Here is a 22,783-nt window from a genome sequence, read left to right on the forward strand (position 1 = left end):
TCGACCTTTTATTTTGCGCGTGGAGGCTTCTGACATTGGTCTTGGAGGTGTGTTAATGCAAGAGAGCTCGAGTGTGCCTGGTCAGCGCCATCCCATTGCATATATAAGCCGTACATTACAACCAGCGGGGATGAACTACTCCACGACAGAGAAGGAGTGTTTAGCAGCAGTTTGGGGTTTCGAGAAACTTTATGCATATCTACATGGTTCTTGGACGTTACTTGAAGGTGACCATGCTGCTGTTACTTCATTATTAAAGCGAAAGAACCTGGTTGGTCATACTGCTCGGTGGGCTTTGAAGCTTCAGATATATGATTTTGATGTTGTTCACCGCCCAGGGAGTTCTATGGCTGATGCTGATGCCCTTTCTCGAGCTCCTCTTCTTTCTTCATTCTCTTCTCATGTTTCTGATGAGCCTATTATTCCAGCATCTGTGGATTTTCTAGACGAGGATTTTGTGCCATCGGCGGTTGCTATACTTGACGTTTAGTGTCCACAAGGTGCAGAGCAAGATCTACCTTCGCTTGATGAGGTTCGCGAGGCTCAAAAGATTGAGCCATAGATTCGAAGGCTTCGAGATGGGTTTGAGAATCCTGCATCACTTGCTGATGACTTGCCTTTCCGGCATTTACATTCTCAATATCGTCTTGAAGGTGGCCTTCTTTATTTTATGGGGACAGATCCTGATGATCATTTACGGCTGGTGGTGCCTTCTATCTTTATTCCGCGGTTTCTCCATGCCTACCATGATTCTCCTGTTCTAGGTGGGCATATGGGACATCGTCGTGTAATCGAGAAGCTACGCAGGTCTTTCTATTGGCCGGAGATGCGACGTGATATTATCCGGTATGTACGTAGCTACGTTTGGTGCCAAGCTCGTAATACTCCCCCTCGGACTGCAGAAGGACGGTTGGAGTCAATTGCAATTTCCCGTCCGTTTGAATTGGTGGCATTTGATCTTATGGGGCATTTTCCACGGTCAACTGTTGGCAATGAGTATGTTATTATTGCTTCTGACTACTTGACTCGTTGGGTGGAAGTTGGTGCTCTTGCTAGTGCCTTTGCAACTGCTGTTGGATACTTCCTCCTCAATTGAGTGGTGTTCCAGCATTCTTGTCCAGAGCGGATTCTTTCGGATAATGGTCCCGCTTTTATGGCTGAGGCGTTTCATGTTTTGATGTCTCGGTTGGGGATTCACCACACTTTCACGAGTGCTTATCATCCACAATCAGACGGTCTGGTGGAATGGCTCGTTCGGACATTCAAGGGGATGATTGCGAAGTATGTGAACTTTCAGCATTCGGATTGGGATGGTTATTTGCCGTCTCTTCGGTATGCATATGTCACTAGGGTGCAGAGTTCTGTTGGTGCTTCACCATATAAACTCCTATATGGTCATAATCCAATATTACCAATGGAGCTGGGTTTACCTTCGCGATTGCCACGAGCTGCAGATGCTAAGTCATGGGATCAATATTTGACAAGCATTCTTCCACTTGTCCGAGCGGAGTCTGCCGAACACTTAGGCCGTGTACAAGTGGGACAACAACGGCGCTACAACTCCCGTCATCATCCACCTGCGGAGTACAAAGTGGATGATTTGGTGTTAGTCCGTTTTCCCCATCTTACAGTACGTGGTTTGTTTAAGGGGCTCCTTGCACAGTGGAAAGGATCGTATCGGGTGTTGCGGCAAGTTGGACCACAAGTTTATGAGGTTCGACATGATGTCCAGCAGGCCGATCCTCCAGAGATTGTGCATGTGCAGCGGTTGAAACGCTTCATACAAAGGGATCAGGAGCAGTTAATACCATCTACAGATCCACCGATGCCTCCTCCTGATATTCCTCTAAATCCCAGCCTGTCTACAAGAGAACCCTGATGGTCTTCCATTATCCTGAGAGGGGGGGATGATGTGAGGGCCAAGTGTACGGCTACGATGCCGTATACTAATATTAGTGTAGTGGGATTTTGGTAGCCGTCGGATTAGTTTCAATCCGAACCACTCACTCTTGTATATAAACTAGGGTTTTTTGGCTAATTGATATGCACATTTCTGTATTCCCTTTCTATATTCCAAGCACTCACAAAGCATGCTATCAGGTATTTTATTAGATAAAGAACAGAAGGGGTCAATAAATTACCTTTACTTAACAAATAGATTTTGTGTACTAGCTTACACAATATGAATATAGTAAACATACTTTGTAAGGTTCGTAATCCTGAGCACTCACAATTTAAGCTTATACATATAACTGTAAACAAGACCAACAAGAGAGTTATATAAACAATGCAAAGGAATTATATTTGTTCCATAGATGGATTAAAAACAATTATCATTGATCTGTTATGTTGTAACACTGTTTATGGAGAATGTCTTATTTTTCTTACAAAATCACAGCGCAAAGGTTACGAGAAGCCATGAAGTAACTGCTACGACGCAGAAGCAACCACAGAGAAGCCTTTGTACTCTCTTCCAAAAGCTTCGGCTTTCTCTTCCTTCCTCGCTCTCTTCATTAAAGAGTGAAGTTTTGAGAGTCGGCAGACAAATGCAAGAACGAACTTTACCAGTCTTTGTGTTGCTCCTGCTCCAGTCACTTGATTGTAGGGAGGTAGTGCGAATTACCTCAGCCAAAATCTTAGCAACCTGTAGGATGACTGATCATAAAAAAATTCTTTGAAAAAATCAAGATGCCAAACCTCTTTTGTGTTCTGGTGAGTTACAAGGTGGCCACCAGAAAGCACCCAAAACCGTGCTGAGCTCCCCAATCGTTGCGCCAAGCGTTTTCCATAGCGAATCTGTGCAATAACGTCATCTCTAGAAAAACAAAAGAGGACTCAATGTATGACGATGCGAGCTTTCTTTTTTCTTTTTGTTCTCGACTTACATGCCATGGATGACTGCCACAGGAAATCCAGCCGCGCGTATTTGCTGTATGTCGGAGTCTTTGGCTTCGTGACACCAGCAGGCATGAATGTGACCATTTAAGCCAGCCTTCGGTTGCATTCCACCAGTCTCCATGTTTTTCAGGTACTCCTGCGCAAAACCAAAAAGAACCAAAAAACAAAAAAGAGAAACGTTTCATCTCCGTGTTAATGACTACAAAAGTTTATACCTTGTAAAGGATGTTCTTTCTTTGTACTCCCCCGGTAATTTCATTCAAGTAGTCCTGGAAGTAGCTTGTTACGACAGCACAAAAGAATGAGACCATGACATACGCGCGTGTAATGCGTGTCTAGATCCACAAGAATTCTCTGCTCGAGTGTTTTAGCCGTGAGAAATCTGTACGCAATCGAGAGTGACCGCCATTCCATCTGTAGCAAGTCCAAAGCTGAAGAAAGTTTATGTTTCAACAAAAAAAGACATACCTTTGGAAAGCACTGGAATCCGCCACCGGTGATACTTATAAGCGTCAAAGAGAGAACTCGTTGGGGGGCCATTGCTGCCAGTTTGAATCCGATCATTGCACCTGGAAGAAGAAAAACTCTGAGCTTGTCGAGAGAAAATCTGAAAGTTTTAAGTTCATGAACGGTGTTTGTACCCATGGAGTGACCACAGATGTGAGCCTGTTTCCAGCCGAGGAAATCAAGCAAAGAAAGTGCATCCATAGCCATGATTGTCGTCCTGCACTTCACAAAGAATTTAGTAGAAAATGAATCGAAGAAAAGAAAAACTAGAAGCAGAAGAACACTTACGAATACTCGGACTTTTGTGTGGGAATTGAGCTGTTTCCCACTCCCCTGTTGTCAAAAGTACAGATCTGAACTCCGCCATCGTTTTCAAAGCTACTACAAAACTCATTGCTTTCTTCTTCCACTTCACTCGGCGTACCACTGTTAGAAGCACTACTGGTTAGCTCACGAACATAAGGCCCCCAGAAACCATGGCCACAAGCAAGTCCTGGGAAAAAGAAAATGACCAAAAAATCAACGAACGCCCTCAAAAGAAGAAGAAAAATAAGTCTAGAAGTCGATCGACAAGATCTAGTCCCCGAAAGAAAAACACTCGAATAGAAGAATCTGAGCTTCGAAAGAAGAAAGTACTGAAAAAACTCAGTACAAAACCAATGAACTCAACTACGAAGAAATCGACAGAGAGAACTACAAACCAATGAACTTAAAGTTCTTAGCGCAACCAGCAAAGTAGAAGGAGATAGGAACAAGAAAATGCCAAAAGGAATCTGGAGAGCTCCCGAATTTTGGGAAGCATATCCAGCGAGCTAGCTGTCTCTGTGACCCACAAGCTCATTAAAATGCAGCGTAGCAGCACAAAACTTCTATTTTTTTTTTTAAGAAAAAGAAAGAATTTGTTATCTTTTGCGAGTGCCCTAGGGCCTGATCGATCGATCAATGCATCAATCAATCAACAGTTCCAATTTCCGCTCCAATCCAATCCCATCGAAGTGAAAAGAGAGAAAGAGATCCTCTTACCTGGTATGAGCAGTAGCTTTGTGGCGCCAATTCCATATAATTGGTAGCTGATGACGACGCCGTGCGTGGATCCTGGCGCCAGGCACGAGCTCCCCTCGCCATTGCCCAGCGCCCCGGGCGCGGAATATGCCCCTCCAAGATCTTCCTCCATTTTGCAAGGGGCTAAAATGTGCAAAGAATATTCTATGTTCGATGAATATTCTTGTGCGAGGAATATGCTTCTAGTTTGAAATGTTGGAGAGAAAAATAATCAATGCTGTATTGTTGTTACACGCGACGAAAAATAACCATAGTGTTACATAGACATACAACGACGAAGTGAAGAACACTTACTCTTTCTTGGACGAATTGTTTTGGTTTGCCGCCTGGAAATCTTCTCTGCTGCTGCAAATTCTTGGAAGAATTTGGCTCTCGATCAGGCCTTGAGCTGCTGCTGCTGCTGTGATTCCAAGCGACTGACTTGGTTCTTCCACGCCTGCGCGCACTCGTCGATGGAAGCTCGCCGCGAAGTTCTTCGCGACATGGCCTTGAGATTTGGAACTGGATGATGCTTGACAATGGTGGTGGTGGCGGTGTTCTCCCCCTGGTTCTCCTTGTTGCTGCTGCCATGGCTCCGGTTTACGCTGTTGCCCCGGAAGTTATCGGTCGAGTAGTAGAGCACGGACTTCGCGAGCTTGGGCGGCGGAGGAGAAGGATCCACTGCTATCACGCTGCTCGTCGTGTTCTTGCTCGCCGGGGAGCTCGTCGAGCCGCGGGCGCTCGCGCTTCTCAGGTGATGGTTTGCAGCGTCTCTCCTGTCTCTCACTACCGAGTGCCTGTTGTTGCTGCTGCCGCTGTCGATGTTCATGGCCACCAGCTTGGTGGAGATGCCTTCCCAGTCCTCGAAAGTAACTTGCCTCCTGGGAGGATCCTTTGCGTCGGCATCGCCGGTTGCCGCTGGCTTTGGAGTAGCGCCGTGCTGCTGCCTCAAGCTCAGCCTACGGAGGAGACCGGAGAATGGGACCTTGAGCTTGTCGGAGCTTGATTTCTTCGCCTGCGCTCGTTCCTCTGGTATCTTCTGGCTGAAGCCTCGAGCCAGTCCGGGGGGAGGGACTGCAATGTCCTCTGGCCATCCTCTTGACTTGCTTTGGCTCGGCTGTAGCTGAATTGCCTCCTCCTGCTCTATCTCTGGCTTTGTTACGATGTCCTGAGTTTCGGGACGGGGTGGATCCTGCTTTTCTGCTCCCGCAACCTGTTCTGTGCTCGTCAAGAGTATTTGCAGCCACTTATCGAGAGTGTTCTTCCCTTCCTTGATGCTTTCCTCGTCGCATGACATCTCCCCGCGTTCTGACAGTGCCTTCCTTGCCTCCGGCGAATGCAGCTCCACAAAGTTCCTAGCCGACGGTGTCCTCGAGCACTTGGAACTTCCTGCTGTCACGCGGGAATCTATCGCGGAGACGTCGATCTCAAAGCGCTCGCTGCTATCCCTGCTCTCCTTGCTCTGTGGTGCATGGAGTATGCCTTTGAATCGCTGGCTCCCGCAGCTCGCATAACCGCTGTCAGTGTTCTGCTTATCCCTCTTGATAACAGGCATCAGCTTGAATGTTCTCGTCACCTCCGATCCTTCACCATCACTGCCCGCATTCGCAATGTTACTTCCATCGTCAGCTTCCCTTGGCGCAGTACCACCCTCGTAGTAAATTCTGTCCATTGACGGTTTTGCAGACGCGGGTGCCGCTGGTGTTTCCCGACGAGCCACACTGTTTTCTTTGTCAAGTCGTTGCCGTGGAGCGGACTGGGATCTCCTGCTCTTGGCCGGTGTTGTCGACTTCCGGAATCGCTTATGACTACGATGCTGATCTTCGGAGTCACTGAAGCTGTCTTGCTTGTTGGAGACGTTGGCTGGCGGATGGTTTTGGAGATCCCTTGCTTTCAAGACTTCTCTGTCTCTGGTGCTGCTTCTCTGCTTCTTGGGAGGAGCATGACGATCTGCTTTCACCAGCTGCGTTGAAGATTTCTCTGGTACGCATTCCTCGTCCACGCTTCCGGACTCTAAAAGAGGAACTGGCTTGGTCATCTGCAGCAGGTCTTGCCTCTTATGAGCGTTATGCAGAAGCCGAGATTCGGCCGCGTTGCATGTCTCAGCTTGAGACTCCAACTGCGCCATGAGAGAATTGCAGGCAATTTCATTCAGCCTCGACTCTTCCTTATAAACCACGCTCCTGATTAACGGTCGCGCAACCATTAGTCACGTAAAGATTGCATACGATAGAATGACTTACTGGTGCATAGTTTCCTGAATCATCCGCTCAAGGCAGATGCGATATGATGCCTGTGTTTCGTTCCACTGTCTTTGCTTTTCCACCTGCTTTCTTTGTTTTCGTAGCTCTGCTTCCAGAGTGTCCAAGGAAGCCTTTTCCTGTTCATTTTGGTCTTTGATACTCTGCAGGGCCTGCTTCAGTTTTGAAGATTCGCCTTCCCTCATATGCTTTTCTTCCTCCCTCAGTAGCTTGATCTTTGACTCTCTCTTTATGGATGATAAAATTCGGCTGTTAGTGTCACCGTCCTGTGAATGAAGAGGTGACAGACAACTCGGAGAATGAAGGTTTTCCTTTTGAAGGCCAGTCAAGGATCGATACTGATTAACAAACTGTGTCAGTTTTAACATAATATTAACCAGACACTGCCTACCTTATCTCGAATTTGAACCAGAGAACGATTTGTAAGAAGTGGTTCACTTTCTTTTATAGCCTTCCAATTTCCAAAACCAAACTTCTGATATCCTCGCAAAAGCGCATCTTCCTCCGAAATAGTCCAGTCTTTTTGGTGTAATCCTGGAAGTAGCATGCGAAATATAGTGTTTTTCGTACGTTGGAACAAGACAAAGACAAATGCCAACCTGAAGGTGAAGACGACAGCCTGGAGTTTGCAGATTCGTCTCCTTTCTGAAGCCGGACGAGCCCAGCCACTGCAAGCCCCGAGCGTTTCTTCTTCTCTAGAAAATGATGTGACCATTGATGATCGTTTATGCACGTCTTTCCATCTGGAAGCTCGTCTTCACCACCAAGAAAGAAAAAAGAAAAACACCTTTGTCTGAAAAGAACGAAGTATTAGCCAAAAAGCATAGATTGTACAACGAGTGATTACCGGAATCCAATATTCGGTGAATCAAATGCTGTAAGAAACTGATTAATCGACACCCCAAGCTGGAGATCCCACCAAGGAATGAGAAACTCAAGCTTCTCCTTTTTCTTCAGACTCACTTGCCATTGCGCGAGCCTTAGATTGTTAAGAACCGTCTTGCCGCCTCCTACGCAGGGAGAGAGACAAGAGTTATCGTCACGTAGGAAAGTAAAACACAACATACTTGAATAGGGGAACCAGTGGCAGACTTCCCAGGCTAGTGGCGAGGCGGGGTCAGCATGCCAGTAAAGAACGTTGCCATACGAGTCTACTCTAAAACACGCTGGATCAAAACCAGCATTGCTGCGCAAAGAAATCCACAATACTTTTTAGCAAGAGACAAGCAAAAAACTACTTTTTACCCGAGGTGATCAAGCTGCTGCCAGAGAACATCCTTGAATTTGTGGAGATGCGAGGGATGCTCCTTCCTGCTGTCGCTGAGAACGATCGGGAACAAATCTTGGACTTGTTCTAGCTTTGCAACCTGGAAAGAACTCGTTGGAACCAAACCCTACCACAGTAAGAAACCGCACCTCTTCCGGACGAGCAGTGTAGGGAAGAAACGCTCTGGGAGGGCCATCTGCGTGAGGCAGCAAGAATCCCTGGAGCTGGAGCCAGGCACAGGCGTTCCGGCACAGCTTCGCATAGGCCCGAGGATACCCCAAGTGAGGATCGACCCCGCGATCTTCGTCCGAGAAGCAAATCCCCGCGGCCACCACTGAATCTTTCCTGCTTCCCATGAAAAATCGACCCAAGAACTAGCCTAGCCTTCGATCTGGAGCGCCGGAGGCGAAATTTCAGGCATTTCTTGGCCAAAAATCTTGGCGCTGCTCCGCGGCATTGTGGCGCCCTCCCACCGGGCTCGCGAATTCGTGCGCGCCTAATCCTAGGTCACACCCCTCTCCGACCCGCCGGGGTCATCACTCCAGAGAAGAAACGACCAAACAACACCCGACCTCTTCATTCATTCGAAGCAAACGGCTAGAAAATTTGTGTCAATCCAACGGCTCGAATTCCCACCTGTACGGGAAGGGAGCATATTCCTTTAGGGTTCTTGGGAGGCTAGGGTTCTAGGCAGTGTAAGCGGCGGAGATTGAGCGGCAGCGATGGCGAAGTCGAAGAATCACACTGCCCACAACCAGTCGAGGAAGGCGCACCGCAATGGCATCAAGAAGCCCAAGAGGCAGCGCTACACCTCCAAGAAAGGGGTAAGTAGAGATTTCTCTAGAAATTTGTGATTGATCGATCCGAATACCGGCAGATGGATCCGAAATTCCTGAGGAACCAGCGCTACTCGAGGAAGCGCATGGCGCTGCTAGCGAAAGAGATCGTGAAAGAAGAATCCTAGATAGAAGAAGGCCTGTCCCAATTTTCGATTTAATCCAGCAAAAGAATTTGCCTTCCTCATAAACCCTAAATTTCTACAGTGTTCTAGCATTAGGGTTCTTGGTTGCCATAGCGATGGAGGCGTACAAGGCGTGGGTGCGTGGCAATCGGCAATGGCTCGCTTCAATCGAGAGCATTGCTACGGTGAGATCTGCTATCGCGCCGCTCTTGGTCCTGAGAGTTTCTTGCTTTCCAGACCATGACTTGGCTGCTGCCGGAGAGATTCGCGAGCTCGGAGCTGGCTCCGGAAGCGCGTAAGGAATTCTCTTTGGCCCTTCCGTCCAGCATTTTGTTCTGATCGCGATCGTGGCAGTGTCGACGGCGATTGGGCTCGTCACCGTGATGAATCAATATATTGTGGAGTCTGCCAGTCCCAAAAATCTTCCCCCATTCATGCGCAGCGGCGCTGACGATCGTGACAAAAGCATTCCTTGGCCGATTTTCATCTCGATTGTGAAAGAGCTCGAGGTGTTGGTGGAGCTGACTGCCGAGCACTATCGCGGTCCAAATGGGAAATGGAGCACTCTAGCCGTCGTGGAAGCAATCAAGTAAGCTTTATTTCTATGAAGAAGAGAATTTTCTGCTAACTTTGTTTGCTCTATAGGGTCTTGATCAGGCTAAAGATTTTCCACGACAGTGGATACAAGATGCTCATCGATGGGGGAGAGACCGAGAATCAAGAGGAGGCCTCGTACTGCGATCCTTACGCGAGACGAGGAGCTAGAACAAGCGGTCGACCACAAAACGTTCAAGGAAAAGCTATGGGAGCCTTGTATAGCTTTGGAAACAGCCTCTCTGGAAGACCATCGTGGCTACAAAAGAGGGACGCTGCTCAACATCGTAAGAACATCACCTCTCCTTCGTTCGAGTTCTCACTTTGGTTTCTTCTAGCTGTGCAAAGAGGCTTGCTCTCGCTTTGGAAGCAACCAGCCGCTAGGTGGTTCATCGTCGGTGAAACTTCTCTCATCTTGAGACCACTGATCTACGTTTTTCTCATCCGCCGATATGGACTCAAGTCATGGAAACCTTGGCTGGCTTCACTCGCCATAGATCTTACGGGTTTCAGCATCTTGTTTTTGACAGATCAATGGAGTAGCAAGAGTAGCAACGAGTCCTTGATAATTTCTCAAGGGAGTCCATCCAGACCACTATCAGCTGCCGAAAAGAATGAGGCAAGTTCTAAAGCTTTCCACATCTCAAGGAGGTTTTTTAACCTTTTGTTCATTGCAGCTTAAGCGACGACAACTCTTGTGGGCTTTCTATCTTCTCAGGAGTCCCTTTTTCGACAGATACTCGAGGTAGCTTTGTGAACTTTCGTCACTGCTAGTATCAATCCTTTATTTGCAGACACCAATTCCAAAGGATCGGAAAGGTAGCAAAGCCTCTACCTTTGTTCGGCACCTTGGCATCCAAGGCGATGGAGCTGCTAGCGGGAGTCCAAAGCATTTACTCGTACACTGCCGCGTCGTGACGAGAGAAGAACCGTAAAGATTTAAGATGGACCAGCGATTGGGTTCTTATTTTAGGGTTTCTATGTCGAGCTCCGCGATGAATGAATCCAGGCTCCACGAGAAGAGGTGGGGATTGATCGATCTCTTGTCCAGCGTGACCCCTGAGTGTTTTCTTGCAGCGTCGAGGAGCTCCGGAAGCTCTTGTCGGATAAAGACGCGTATGAGAGTTACCTCCATTCGATCGAGGAGGTGAAGCAACTGGATACGGTGAGCGTGGTTCCTTTCTTCTTGGCTGGATCCCTTCTTATTTGGGAATTTTGGCAGCTTCGGAACGATTTAAGAAAGAGCAATGTGAACCTCGCAAGTGAGTGATTGATTGGTCTTTGTTGAACAAAAAACTCATTGCTTTTGCTTGTCAGGACATAATTTGGGGAAGGAGTCCGAGATGGCTGAGCTTAGAAACCAGGTATGCTTCTTTTCTCGTGTAAAAAAATTGTATTTTTCGTCTTTTTTTAATTTTTTTCTCTGTGTGCAGTGTATGATCATCAGAACGACCGAGTTGGCCACAGCACAGGAGAAGTTTTCAGACGCTCAGCGGCGAGAGAAAGAGATCCTGGCGAGGAGCTCGCCAGCATCAATCTTAAACAAGCTACAAGGTCTAGAGAGTTTTTTTTTTTCTTCTTCTTCTTCTTCTTCTTTGCTGACGACGCGTGTATTGATTCATTCCAGAGGCAGCCAACGCGGCGGACGACGAATCGGAAAGCTTACACCACAAGCTACTGAGCGGCGAGCTTGAGTTCCCGGAGTTTCTCCAAAAGTATAGGCAGCAAAGGGTTCTCTATCACCGAAGAACTTTGCTTCGCCTGGCCGCTCTGGCCGGGTGATCCATCTTAGAGATCTCATAGCGCTGCGCACTGGTATCTTCAATTTAAACCCTTTCGCCGATTAACAGCCTTTCTCTCCTTTTCGTGTGCCTTTTAGAGCGAGTATTTTATCCTCGTAGCGCTTTAGGGGAGGAAACAGGGAAGGTGAAAGGAGGAGCAACGATGCCCGCGGCAGTGGCTAGCATTCCGGTATGGCAGTTAGCAAGCAGTTCTTCAAATGGGTCACGGGTAGCAGCATGCCCAACAAGTGGCCTTCCGTCACCTTCGTGCTTCACAAGTCGGGCGACGATGGGGACGTGCTCCTTGTGGGGTTGCAACGTCGCCAGGAAGAGCGTCCGGGATGGAAGCCCAATGCCCGAGGCTGCGTCCATGCCGGCTGTGACGCCGCTCGCGGATCTCTACGACTTTATCTGCAAGGGGCCGCTGCTGGAGACGATTGGATTGGATGCCGAGGACGTGAGGCGGGACATGAACGAGTGGATTGAGATGGGACTGAGGCTGTCTCGGATTCTGGGCTTCAGGGAATTGATGCTCAGCGAGTCGGAGAAGACGAGAGTTTATCACTACTACCTGCCGGTGTATATGTGGTGCAAGAGGGAGCTGGAACGCCATCGCGGCCGGTTTAACGACGGCGATAAGCCGATTCCTGCGTTAGTGGTAAGACTTTGTTTTGTGTTTCCGAGGCTTCTGTTAGCTGCTGTTAGTGCATGCATGGCGCACTTGCCTTACGAGGATGTTGCTGAAACATGGAGTTGGTTTTGCTGTGTTGCAGATTGGGATCAGTGCACCTCAAGGTTGTGGGAAGACTACGCTTGTGGATGCTCTTGAGTACATGTTCAACTATTCTGGAAGGTATGGTGTTTTGTTCATTTGCAGAAGGACGCAACCTGTGTCTTCAGAACCGCTGCGTCAGTGTCAATTGATGACTTCTACCTTACGGCTGCCGATCAGCAAAAACTTGCGAAAGAGAATCAAGGCAACTTGCTTTTGGAGGTAAGAAGTTGCTGACCTTGGTGCGTTTCTTACAATTGCTTACAGCTTCGCGGAAACGCTGGAAGCCACGACTTAGATCTTGGGACTCAGACAATAAAGTGCCTTCAAAATCTTTCCGAAGGTCTGTCAGGATTGTTTGTTGTGCTACATATGCTAACATCTCGCTTTTGTTTTTCAGGAGAAGTGGCCAGTGTGCCACACTATGACAAGTCTGCATACAATGGTCGAGGTGATAGATCAGATCCATCGACATGGTCCAAAGTGACAGGACCATTGCAGGTATTCGTTGTCGTTTCTTTTTACGCACAGCTTTTCTCAAACGCGTTGCAACAGGTGATTTTGTTCGAAGGATGGATGCTGGGCTTCAAGCCGTTGGGTAAAGCCGCAGTTAGCTCCGTGGATCCTCAGGTAACTTGTTTTGATTACTTAGGAACTCTTGTTCGGTTGCTTAAACCCGGTGGTTGTGTCTCCTGATGCAGCTGGAAGTAGTCGACAAGAATTTGGTGGCCTATCAAAAAGGCTGGTTCAATCTTGTGGATTCATGGATAATTGTCAAAGTGGACGATCCCGGTTGGGTGTATGAGTGGCGTCTTGAGGTACTAAAGAAACTTTTGTTTCGCTTCGAGGCATTCTAATAATGTCGTGGGTACAGGCAGAGATCGCTATGAAAGCCAAAGGCAAACCTGGCATGAGCGATGAACAGGTTCTTTAGAAAACTTAGAAAGCTTCCTCACTAGAAAACGAGCTGACCATAAGAATACTTTCCAGGTTGCGGACTTCGTGGCGAGATATATGCCCGCATACAAGGCCTACCTCCAAACTTTGTACAGCGAGGGACCTGGCAACGCGAAACCAGACAACGTCCTCAAGTTTTCCATCGACAAGAACAGGAACCCGGTTGGATAAGTCAATCGATCAATCCAACACGAGGTTGGTTTGTGAATTCAAGAATGCTTGTCCTTCGTTTTATGCAGTGGAGATGTGCAATATAATCAAGGATTTCACATGCTGCTACTGTAGTGGTTGTTCTCCTGAAGGCGACGGACTGTTAGAAATTCCGCTTTTTCTAAGGAGGTGATGTCCTTTGTGTTTCCTTTTGCTAACCTAGGATAGAAGCTAGCTTTGTAGCAATGGGAGCTCTTTCAGGGAGGACACTGGTCCTAGCAGGAACTAGAGCCTGGTTCTTCGCTAACAGCAGCAAGAATGGTGGTCTCAGATTACCCGCATTTTTCCGGCTGGGCTTTGTGATTTGCATTCTGCTACTCGCAGTGGTGCTGCTCATCTTGGTCAGTGCAGAATGGAACCAGAGCTGGAAATCGTCTCAGAAAGCCCGAGCTGCTGCTGCACTGTCGGCGGAATTCGGCGTCTTGGGTGTTCCCTGGTGCAAGTAAGCATCGAGTCTGTGATTGGAATCTCTCCTCGGCTAAAAGTTTCGTTTTTTTCTGTATTCCTTTTAGAGCGAAGGAAGGTTCTGCGGTTCCTTGGACGAGAGAGGAGCTCGTACAAGGATTGCAGGAGTTTGTTCCGGTGTACAAGAAGAGACCCATCAAGAACAATGCTTTCGGGATGGGCTTTGATCATTCCTTCGGCCTTTGGTTCCTGGCTCGTCAAGTGAAACCTTTGCTCCTCATCGAAAGCGGCGCGTTCAAAGGGCACTCGACGTGGGTCATGAGACAGGCTCGGCCGGAGACGCCGATAATCTCGATAAGCCCCCGCCATCCAGAAAAGTACCTCAAGAAAGGTCCCGCATATGTGGATCGCAACACTCGCTACTTCGCAGGAAAGCAGTTCGTGGATTTCGGAAGCGTCAAGTGGAACAAAGTTCTCGAGGAAGCTGGTGTCCAGGACAGGAGCAGGATACTTGTGTTCTTCGACGACCACCAGAGCCAGTTGAAAAGGTACATTTTTTCTGGAGCAAACTTTCCTCTTTTTCTTACAACCAACTTGGATGTCAGGATCAAACAAGCCAGGGATGCTGGATTCCAGCACCTCGTCTTCGAAGATAACTACGACACCGGGACTGGCGATCACTACTCGCTTCGGCAAATCTGTGACCAGCTCCACATCGAAGGTATTGGTTTTGTAGTAGCTTTCACTTTCCCTAGTAGCTTCGTTTCGTTGCTTTCTTGTTTTTTGCTTTTCAAGTTTCTTGGTTTTCACGTTTTGTAGCTTCCTTTTCTTCGCAGGTGGCGGACACAACTGTGACCCCGAAAGCGAAGAGGCACGAACGAGACAGTACAGGAGCAAGAAGTGGGAGAAGGCGATGGACTCGTCCCAACTTTGTGGAGGCGGCGGCGAGTGGTGGGGCGTCCGCGGCGAGATGCGTGACAACTTCAACCATAGCAACGCTCCGATCTCTCACCAGCAGCACCTCCACAATGGCCGGCTGGTGGAATCGATGCTCCAGCTCTACTGGGAGCTCCCGCCGGTGGCTGGCCCGAGCCTGACCAAGCAGAACCGCTACGACCCCGCCAGGAGCTCCAGGCCGCTGGTGGGCGATGGAGACCGAGCTCTCTTCCGGAAGCTCGGCCTCCATAGCTTGGAAAAGCGAGTTTTCAATGGCTACACACAGATGGCTTACGTTCGCCTGCTAAGCAGCAGCTAAAAATCGGTCTTTTATGTGAAAAGATGATTCTTTGGCGTGAGAATAGTTGGATTAAACAATTGTAATTGTCTTTTTCACCTGTGATGGAAATGTTTTTTGACGAAGACTTCTATCAAAAGTAAGCCACTCCTTTTCTCCTTTTGCATCGCGTCGTACGGACGAGGGGTAAATTTCAAGTTACGGACTGACGTGTAAATCCCAGCTTAAGCAAAATGGCGTTTTAAAAGTGTTTTCTTTTTCCCCCTTGGCTATGGTGTTCTTGGAGCTCTTTAGTTTTCCCCCAGGGCGCTAGGGTTTCGCGTGCGCGGATCTAGGGCGCCTTGCTGGGAGCTGCGACGCCGGGCGCGCCTCACAGGTACGATCTCTCTCGCCGCTGCTTGGCTCGGATGCATTTCGGCAGAAATTCGCGAAATTTCTCGCTTCTCGCTCTTCCATTGCGATGGCTTTCTTCGAGAGGCTCCTCGAATCGCATTTTCTTGCTCCAGCGCTCACAACGTTCATTTTTTAAAAATCTTTCCAATTTTTCTTTTTCTTCTCCATTCTTGTTTTCCTCTGGCAGCTGTTCTAGACTGCATGCATGGTCTCTGAGACAACGGTTTTTGTTTTTATTGCCGCAGGAAAACAACGCACTAAAATCCACTTGTTCCGAGACCGATGTGACTTCTCGTCTGGGATGAAGAGGTTGCCTGGGAATGGAGCTCAAGGCAATTCTCCTAGGGGTTTTAGCACTCTGGCTCACTCTGGGAAGTTTTTCCATCGAATTCTCAAGCGCCCACAACATCGCCAATGACTTCCAGGCACAAGCTCCCCATCTCGGCTGCTCACCATTTGCCAAGTCTTCGCCGGTTCACTGTGAAGAAGACTTACATGGAAGCGGCTCGTTCGACACGACTTGCTACTTGGAAGAGAGTGTGTCGGTGGGCAGGGATCTCTGCATCGCCGGCGCGGGAAATCTCAGCATCTCTTCCGACGTGACACTCGACTGCCCCTTCTCCGGATGCACCATAGCAGTGAGTCTCTCCGGGGACGTGATTCTGGGGGTGAATGCGTCCATCGTTGCGGGAACGATCGTCATCCAGGCCGAGAACACGTACTTGAGGGCGAACTCGTCACTTTCATCGCTTGGTCTCGGTGGAGCACCACCTGCACAGACAAGTGGCACTCCCTCAGGGCTCGAAGGCGCTGGTGGCGGTCACGGGGGACGAGGGGCTTGCTGTGCCACCAAAGATCAAGGTGATATATGGGGTGGTGACGTGTATGCTTGGTCGTCGCTTGCTACGCCTTGGTGCCATGGAAGTCGTGGAGGTAGCACGAGCGAGACTGTAGACTATAGTGGTGGTGGTGGTGGCCGGATCAACGTCACAGTAATACACGCTTTGGAGCTGAATGGGACTATTAGTGCAGATGGAGGATCCGGGGGGAAGAAAGGTGGTGGTGGCTCTGGTGGTAGTGTGATTGTGGGGGCTGCTAGATTGTGAGTGTTTGGTCTTTCTCTTTTTTACTTTTATTCCTTGCCTTACTCGGAAACGTTTGTAGGACAGGAGTTGGGACAATAACGGCTAGAGGCGGCGATGGTCGGGGTGGGGGAGGCGGTGGTCGCGTGGCTGTCAAGTGCTATAGGCAGGAAGATGTCTCCATTTACGTCCATGGTATAAGCTCAACGATTTGCATTTGATTTAATTTCAACTGAGCATTTCAACCGGTTTGATGTTTGCAGGGGGGAGTAGCTTTGGCTGTCCAGAAAATGCTGGGGCCGCAGGAACGCTCTTTTATGTCGTTCGGCAGAGCTTAACCATCAGCAATAACAACAAATCGACTGTGACTGATACTCCTCTACTGGACTTCCCTACACATCCTCTCTGGGTGGATGTGGAAGTGCTCTGTAGAGCTAGAGTGGTAGTTCCGCTGCTCTGGAGTAGAGTTTTGGTACGTCACTCGACTACTATGTTTGTTAAGGCATTGACGACATTTTGGTGTTGTCCAGGTTCGAGGGCAGATAAGTTTATCGTACGAAGGGACACTTATATTTGGCTTGGCTCACTATCCAAGCTCTGAGTTTGAACTTGTTGCGGAGGAGGTTGTTATGGAGAATTCAATAATCAAGGTGATGTTCGTGTTTTGAAAGCTAGAATCTTACGAGGCTTTGCGACGCAGGTTTATGGAGCTCTCAAGCTGTCTGTAAAGATGCTGTTGATGTGGAATTCTATTTTGCAAATTGATGGTGGCGGAGATGTCATGGTCAGCACATCCACTATGGAAGCCAGCAACTTGGTGTTTATAAGGGTGAGCTTTAAAACCAGTGAATGTGGTCTAATGTTTCTTATTGTCAGGGTAAATCAGCTTTGCAATCCAATACAAATCTTGGCATTCATGGACAAGGGATGCTTAAGTTGGCCGGTGCTGGTGACTACATCAGAGCTCAAAGACTATTTCTGTCGCTTTTTTATAACATTCATGTAAGTTTGATAAAGTTTCCTAGAATCTGAGCATTAACAGCATTTGTGGCGTTCTAGATTGGTCCAGGCGCCATGTTATTAGCTCCACCCGATGAGACTACAACTACAGACGAGTATGTATGTCGACGAACTTCGACATCTATTAATCTTGTTTACAGGTCTTCAAAACTTTATTGCGACACCTCCAAATGCCCTGCCGAGATTATCAATCCTCCGGAGGACTGTACCTTAAATGTTTCACTCCCTTTCACCCTTCAGGTGCGGTCTTCGTGATTTAAAGTCCTTGTTGAGCTGAATGTTTATGCTATAGATATGCCGTGTGGAAGACATTGCAATTGACGGTGTTATACGGGGTAGTGTCGTCCATCTTCAACGTGGCAGGACTGTTACAGTCAATCCCGGAGGACTCATATCAGCTGCTGGCCTTGGTACGTAGGTTTCAGTCTGCTTGAAAGGCTCATTGTCTTGCTCGCAGGATGCAAAGGTGGTCTTGGAAAAGGTCACTCGTCTTCGTCAGGCGCTGGAGGAGGTGGAGGATTTGGAGGCAGAGGTGGCAAAGGGTATTACAAAGGCAGCTGGAGCGAGGGAGGAGATACTTATGGAAAGAAGACTCTTCCATGCGAACTAGGAAGTGGTGGTGGAAATTCTTCAACCTCAAATAAAAGCAGCAGTGGTGGTGGAGTGATTGGTACGTAAGATAAATTTTCGAATTCATCTCTAATTTCTTGCTTTTGCAGTTATGGGATCGCAAAATCACCCTCTTTCAACTCTCGAAGTTTATGGAACTATCAGCGCTGACGGTGGAAGTCTTACCAACTCGAGTGGTTCCGATGCCAAAGAAGAAACAGGAGCTGGTGGTGGATCCGGCGGTAGTGTTTTGCTCTTCCTGCAAAATCTGGCCTTGCAAAATGGATCAGTCCTTTCTGCGGGTGGAGGCGAAGGTGGGTATGTAGGTGGAGGCGGTGGCGGCGGCGGACGAGTTCATTTTCATTGGTCAAACGTACCAACTGGAGACGATTTTGTTGCAATTGCAACGATAAAAGGACTTATACATACCAAGTACGCAGTTCTTGCAGTTTTGTTTCAATGTCAGAGGCTTTTTGGTACCTTTCAACAGAGGTGGAAATGGAGGGGATATTGGCTATGCCGGAGACGATGGTACCATAACCGGAAAAGAGTGCCCAAGCGGTTTGTTTGGAGTTTTCTGCATGGTAAGTTTTTTGCAATAAGAGAAATAAAGTTCACACTTAGTGATTCTCTTTTGACAGGAATGCCCTGTTGGAACATACAAGAATGACTCTGGCTCGGATGCTTCCTTGTGCAAACCTTGCCCTCCGGAAAAATTGCCTCGGCGGGCTTCTTATGTCTATGTTCGTGGTTAGTGTTTTGATTTATGTGTTTCAAACTCTCTACGCAACTCTGGCTTTGTTTTTCAGGAGGAGCACTCAAGCCTACATGCCCCTATCAGTGCCATTCCGATAAGTACAGGATGCCAAACTGTTATACACCATTAGAAGAGTTGATATATGCGCTGGGAGGGCCTTGGCTATTTACTCTGCTCTTATCTGGTCTTATGATAGCTTTGGCTCTCGTGCTGAGCATTGCTCGTGCGAAGCTAGTCGGTACAGACGACTTCTCTGGGCCTACTCCAGCCCCACAGGGCGCTCATATTGATCATTCCTTTCCCTTCTTGGAATCTTTGAATGAGGTACGCCTTGCCTGTGGATGTCTGTTTCGTTTTTCTTCTTTAACTTTTTGCATCTGGCAGGTCTTAGAGACCACAAGAGTCGAAGAATCCCAAAGCCATGTACATAGGATGTTCTTTATGGGATGTAATTCTTTCGCAGAGCCTTGGCATCTTCCTCATTCTCCGCCCGAGCAAATCGTTGATCTTGTGTACGTTGAATACTTCATCTTCAATTTACTGTCGACTAAGTTTCTTGTACAGGTACGAAGACGCTTTCAACAGATTCGTTGATGAGATCAATTGCCTTGCAGCGTACCAGTGGTGGGAAGGGTCTGTGTACAGCATACTGTGCTTTGCTGCATATCCCGTTGGCTGGTCATGGCAGCAGTGGCGCCGGAGGAGAAAAGTTCAGCAACTTCGTGAGTTTGTAAGGTCCGAGTATGATCACGCATGTTTACGTTCGTGTAGATCACGAGCACTGTACGAGGGCCTGAAGGTTTGTAGTGCAAAGCTTCTCGCTGTTCTAAGTTGCAAATTTTTTCAGGTGGCTGCAACCGCCGAGCTAGTCCTGGGCTATATTGACGTCTTTCTGGGTGGCGACGAGAAACGACCGGATTTACCTCCAAAGCTAATGCAAAGGCTTCCAATGTCAATCATTTTTGGTGGAGATGGTAGCTACATGGCTCCCTACCACCTTCACAGCGATAACCTTTTGACAAGTCTCATGGGACAGGTTTGGCTGTCCTTACAAGTTGATGCTTGCTTCAAACATTCTACTCTATGGCAGGCTATACCAGCGACCATATGGTATCGAATGGTAGCCGGTTTAAATGCACAGTTAAGACTGGTCCGCAAGGGGCGGCTAAGATCTACGTTGATACCAGTTATTGAGTGGCTGAATTCGCATGCAAACCCGAGGCTGGAGCATCACGGTGTCGCTGTTCGTTTGGCATGGTTCCAGGCCACTGCCTCTGGATACTATCAGCTGGGACTTGTTCTAAATACTGCTGAGTCCTTTTCTTCAATGCCCCTGGATAGTATGGCTTCATTATGGTCTCAGCATCCAAGGTGAGGTGCATTTTTCTTGGAAACTCAGTGAGTGGCTATTCTTCGAATGTAGGACAAACAACGGCGTCCAAGCTCCACTTCTTTCCTCTGAGCGGCAGCATGAACAAACTCCTCGACTAAGAAGAGCTGGGGGAGGTTTAATAGACACGGTTACCTTGCGTACTTTGGAGGATTCAAGAGACATACTGTATCCTCTTTCATTGTTATTGCAGAACACCCGGTGTGTCGGCCACCACGTAAGTAGTCTGCTCTCTCTGTACTTTTTAAGTTTTTCTCTTTCGTTTTTGTTTGGCAGGCTTTAGTGGGTCTGGTCATCTCAATTTTGCTCCTCGCGGATTTCAGCCTTACGCTACTATTGTTGCTCCAGTTTTACTCGATTTCGTTGGACGCATTCCTTGTTGTGCTCCTAGTTCTACCCCTGGCGTCGCTGCTTCCTTTTCCTACAGGAATCAACGCTCTCTTCAGCCACGGCCCCCGGAAAGCTGCCGGACTGGCTAGAGTATACAACCTCTGGAACATGACTTCTCTCACAAACACGGTAAACCAACTTGGCTTTTCTTCTTCGCGTTTTGTGATCACACGCTGTTGGAAATGTGCATAGGTGGCAGCGTTTGTCTCGGGTTTTTTCCACTACAAAGTCAAGTTCTCATCGAAAAACCTGTCGTCCCTCCTGAGCTTGGCGTTTAGTTCGTAAGTATTTTGCTCGATCGAGAGTTTCTCACTCGCTCACTCGCCGTGTCTATGAATTGGCAGGGAGGAGAACAACTGGTGGCTCATTCCCGTCGCTCTGCTCGTCTGTAAATGTACCCAGGCAAGGATCGTAGATTGGCACGCTGCAAATCTGGAGATCCAGGACCGGACTGTCTATACCGAAGACCCGGCCAAGTTTTGGGAGGCCTGATCAAATCTCACAAGATACGCTCTCTCGTCATCCAGTGAGTTTGCATAGAGCAAGCACAGTTTTGCATTTTGATTATCCTCCTTCTTACTCTTTTTTTTATCCTGTAAAGAAAGAAAACGAACAGAAAAATGGTCATAAGTTATATTAGTACTCTATGTTTCCACAGACCGCCAGATACATAGATTTTACTACGATTGGTTTTAACGGTCAGGATTTGTCTTCGTCTCAAAACAGGGGAAGATCATCAAGCTCAGGAGCCTCAAGAGAGGCTTGGCTCTTCATTCCCAGATCCAGAGTGGTGGATTCTTGGTGGACAGGTTCGTGGCCAGCGCCATGGTGGATTTCTATGGAAAGTGTGGCAGCGTGAGAGAAGCTCTAGAGATTTTCCAGGCTGCTGCCAAGTTGGGAACAAAGGACGTGGTTTTGTGGAGTGCAATGGTCAGTGCTTGCTCGCAAGGAGGGGAAGACGAGCTAGCCTTGGAGCTCTTTGCGCTTATGCTTTTGGAAGATGGAGTGGAGCGGCCGTGCTCAATGGTTGCACGAATCTGGGATGACTGGACCGGGGCGGAGAGATTTACTCCCAGCTTATAAGAACAGGGACAGAGATTTCGTCCAGCGTTTTCGTCTGCAACAGTCTGATGGATATGGATGCGAAGTGGGGGAGATTGCTGGATTGTCGGCGAGTTTTCGATGGGATGATAGAGCGGGATTCGGTCTGCTGGAATGTTATGATCATGGCGGTCTGCTGGAATGTTATGATCATGGGATATGCAAAAGGTGGCGAGACCGAGAGTTTTTCACGGCGATGCAAGCGGGAGACGTGGTCGTCAGTTCGAGAACTTTGGTGGCCGTTCTCCAGGCGTGCTTGGATATGGCCGAGAAGGAAGGGGTGGATGGAAGGCCCTTGAAAGTGGCGTCGCTGGAGAAGTTATTGACGTTGGTTTCTCCACGGGCTGGAAGATGTTTACTCTACAAACAACTTTTATCAGTCTCTACGCACGGTGTGGAAGTTTGGGGTGATGTGCTCGGGTTTTTAACAACACAGACAGGAACATCATGATCGAAGCGTACACCGAGTGGCAACCATGGGCTTGACCTGCAGGAGGTTTCGAAAATGGGACTCCAAGGACTGAAACCGGTCTTGGAGCACTACAGGCTAGACAGACAATCCATCGTCTGATCGAGGAAGCTGGGGTCGAGAACTCTCCGGCGGTGGCAAACTCGCTCATAAGTTTCTACAGCAAGTGTGACATGGTGGAATCTCGCCAGAGTGTTCGATGGGTTTCCAGACAAGGACGCAGTGTCTTGGAATGCACTGATCGCAGGATACAGGCGTCAAGGGGACAGTGACGCAGAGTTTGATCTTTTCGCCAAGCCGGACGCTCTGACATTCTCTTCAGTTCTATCGGTCTGCTGCCACGCTGGTTTGGTCGAGGGGATGGAATACTTTCACTCGGACTATGGACTTAGTCCGAGTGTGGAGCACGTAATCTCCATGGTTGACGTGCTAATCGGCTGGAGGATGCGCTTCCGGTGGTGGAAAGCCTGGAAGATGTGTGCTCTAGGATATGGATGGGGCTTGTTTCAAGTGGAAAAATGCGGTGATTGGAAAGGCAATCAAAGGTTGACGATCAAGGTGGTACACCTTACGCTCTCACGGCAAACATGTACTCAGGCTCAAACAATGAAAGCACAACCTTGAAGTGATTGGTACATAATTAAGTTTCTATGACTTTGCATTTATCTAAGCTTTGTTGTTTTC

At 48.3% G+C, this 22,783-nt stretch overlaps 9 protein-coding genes across 12 annotated transcripts; 7 read left to right on the forward strand and 2 right to left on the reverse strand.

The window, feature by feature from the left end:
- Positions 1-2,315: 2,315 nt before the first annotated feature.
- LOC9636949 (putative aminoacrylate hydrolase RutD) lies at positions 2,316-4,625 on the reverse strand. Its single transcript, XM_024677631.1, has 10 exons — positions 4,429-4,625; positions 3,694-3,898; positions 3,540-3,622; positions 3,367-3,467; positions 3,217-3,312; positions 3,114-3,167; positions 2,886-3,034; positions 2,698-2,815; positions 2,566-2,644; positions 2,316-2,508 (listed from the first exon to the last, which is right to left on the reverse strand). The coding sequence occupies exons 1-10, from the start codon at positions 4,577-4,579 to the stop codon at positions 2,393-2,395; spliced, it is 1,152 nt and encodes a 383-aa protein (XP_024533399.1). The 5' UTR covers positions 4,580-4,625; the 3' UTR covers positions 2,316-2,392.
- A 42-nt stretch (positions 4,626-4,667) lies between these two features.
- Positions 4,668-8,613, reverse strand: LOC9637498. Its single transcript, XM_002973005.2, has 8 exons — positions 8,124-8,613; positions 7,953-8,074; positions 7,775-7,893; positions 7,555-7,717; positions 7,307-7,500; positions 7,099-7,241; positions 6,690-7,045; positions 4,668-6,629 (listed from the first exon to the last, which is right to left on the reverse strand). Exons 1-8 carry the CDS (start codon positions 8,328-8,330, stop codon positions 4,844-4,846), a joined length of 3,090 nt encoding a protein of 1,029 aa, XP_002973051.2. The 5' UTR covers positions 8,331-8,613; the 3' UTR covers positions 4,668-4,843.
- A 19-nt stretch (positions 8,614-8,632) lies between these two features.
- On the forward strand, positions 8,633-9,001 carry LOC9637499 (60S ribosomal protein L29-1). The gene is made up of 2 exons (XM_002972792.2): positions 8,633-8,798; positions 8,852-9,001. The coding sequence occupies exons 1-2, from the start codon at positions 8,697-8,699 to the stop codon at positions 8,936-8,938; spliced, it is 189 nt and encodes a 62-aa protein (XP_002972838.1). The 5' UTR covers positions 8,633-8,696; the 3' UTR covers positions 8,939-9,001.
- A 16-nt stretch (positions 9,002-9,017) lies between these two features.
- On the forward strand, positions 9,018-10,568 carry LOC9636950 (peroxisome biogenesis protein 16). Of its 2 annotated transcripts, XM_002972793.2 has the most exons (7): positions 9,018-9,120; positions 9,173-9,230; positions 9,290-9,524; positions 9,581-9,816; positions 9,868-10,148; positions 10,207-10,274; positions 10,324-10,550. In XM_002972793.2, the coding sequence occupies exons 1-7, from the start codon at positions 9,052-9,054 to the stop codon at positions 10,445-10,447; spliced, it is 1,071 nt and encodes a 356-aa protein (XP_002972839.1). In that variant the 5' UTR covers positions 9,018-9,051; the 3' UTR covers positions 10,448-10,550. The 2 variants fall into 2 exon arrangements, with proteins under 2 accessions (XP_002972839.1, XP_024533400.1); XM_024677632.1 differs by having other exon boundaries at positions 9,581-10,148; positions 10,324-10,568.
- On the forward strand, positions 10,448-11,381 carry LOC9636951 (vacuolar protein-sorting-associated protein 37 homolog 1). 2 transcript variants are annotated; one of them, XM_002972794.2, is made up of 6 exons: positions 10,448-10,553; positions 10,607-10,694; positions 10,752-10,791; positions 10,847-10,893; positions 10,963-11,083; positions 11,157-11,381. In XM_002972794.2, exons 1-6 carry the CDS (start codon positions 10,474-10,476, stop codon positions 11,309-11,311), a joined length of 531 nt encoding a protein of 176 aa, XP_002972840.2. In that variant the 5' UTR covers positions 10,448-10,473; the 3' UTR covers positions 11,312-11,381. The 2 variants fall into 2 exon arrangements, with proteins under 2 accessions (XP_002972840.2, XP_024533401.1); XM_024677633.1 differs by having other exon boundaries at positions 10,607-10,791.
- A 17-nt stretch (positions 11,382-11,398) lies between these two features.
- On the forward strand, positions 11,399-13,308 carry LOC9636952 (D-glycerate 3-kinase, chloroplastic). Of its 2 annotated transcripts, XM_024677630.1 has the most exons (9): positions 11,399-11,968; positions 12,084-12,163; positions 12,211-12,304; positions 12,350-12,425; positions 12,483-12,583; positions 12,638-12,712; positions 12,784-12,900; positions 12,957-13,007; positions 13,073-13,308. In XM_024677630.1, exons 1-9 carry the CDS (start codon positions 11,474-11,476, stop codon positions 13,208-13,210), a joined length of 1,227 nt encoding a protein of 408 aa, XP_024533398.1. In that variant the 5' UTR covers positions 11,399-11,473; the 3' UTR covers positions 13,211-13,308. The 2 variants fall into 2 exon arrangements, with proteins under 2 accessions (XP_024533398.1, XP_024533396.1); XM_024677628.1 differs by having other exon boundaries at positions 12,350-12,583.
- Positions 13,309-13,341: 33 nt separating this feature from the next.
- LOC9636953 lies at positions 13,342-15,013 on the forward strand. The gene is made up of 4 exons (XM_002972796.2): positions 13,342-13,691; positions 13,762-14,202; positions 14,260-14,375; positions 14,491-15,013. Exons 1-4 carry the CDS (start codon positions 13,435-13,437, stop codon positions 14,907-14,909), a joined length of 1,233 nt encoding a protein of 410 aa, XP_002972842.2. The 5' UTR covers positions 13,342-13,434; the 3' UTR covers positions 14,910-15,013.
- Positions 15,014-15,144: 131 nt separating this feature from the next.
- LOC9636954 lies at positions 15,145-21,176 on the forward strand. The gene is made up of 23 exons (XM_024677774.1): positions 15,145-15,264; positions 15,527-16,383; positions 16,446-16,558; positions 16,627-16,835; positions 16,894-17,013; positions 17,064-17,192; positions 17,240-17,365; positions 17,423-17,478; positions 17,524-17,623; positions 17,676-17,793; positions 17,841-18,053; positions 18,103-18,424; positions 18,483-18,576; positions 18,634-18,742; positions 18,802-19,073; positions 19,134-19,261; positions 19,314-19,548; positions 19,597-19,785; positions 19,840-20,120; positions 20,173-20,356; positions 20,416-20,658; positions 20,722-20,810; positions 20,874-21,176. Exons 2-23 carry the CDS (start codon positions 15,602-15,604, stop codon positions 21,019-21,021), a joined length of 4,260 nt encoding a protein of 1,419 aa, XP_024533542.1. The 5' UTR covers positions 15,145-15,264; positions 15,527-15,601; the 3' UTR covers positions 21,022-21,176.
- Positions 21,177-21,354: 178 nt separating this feature from the next.
- On the forward strand, positions 21,355-22,723 carry LOC112347198 (pentatricopeptide repeat-containing protein At2g03380, mitochondrial-like). Its single transcript, XM_024677671.1, has 3 exons — positions 21,355-21,555; positions 21,656-22,050; positions 22,291-22,723. The coding sequence occupies exons 1-3, from the start codon at positions 21,355-21,357 to the stop codon at positions 22,721-22,723; spliced, it is 1,029 nt and encodes a 342-aa protein (XP_024533439.1).
- The last annotated feature ends 60 nt before the right edge of the window (positions 22,724-22,783 follow it).

Source organism: Selaginella moellendorffii, unplaced genomic scaffold (assembly GCF_000143415.4).
Source record: "Selaginella moellendorffii unplaced genomic scaffold, v1.0 SELMOscaffold_20, whole genome shotgun sequence".
Taxonomy (NCBI): Eukaryota; Viridiplantae; Streptophyta; class Lycopodiopsida; order Selaginellales; family Selaginellaceae; genus Selaginella; species Selaginella moellendorffii.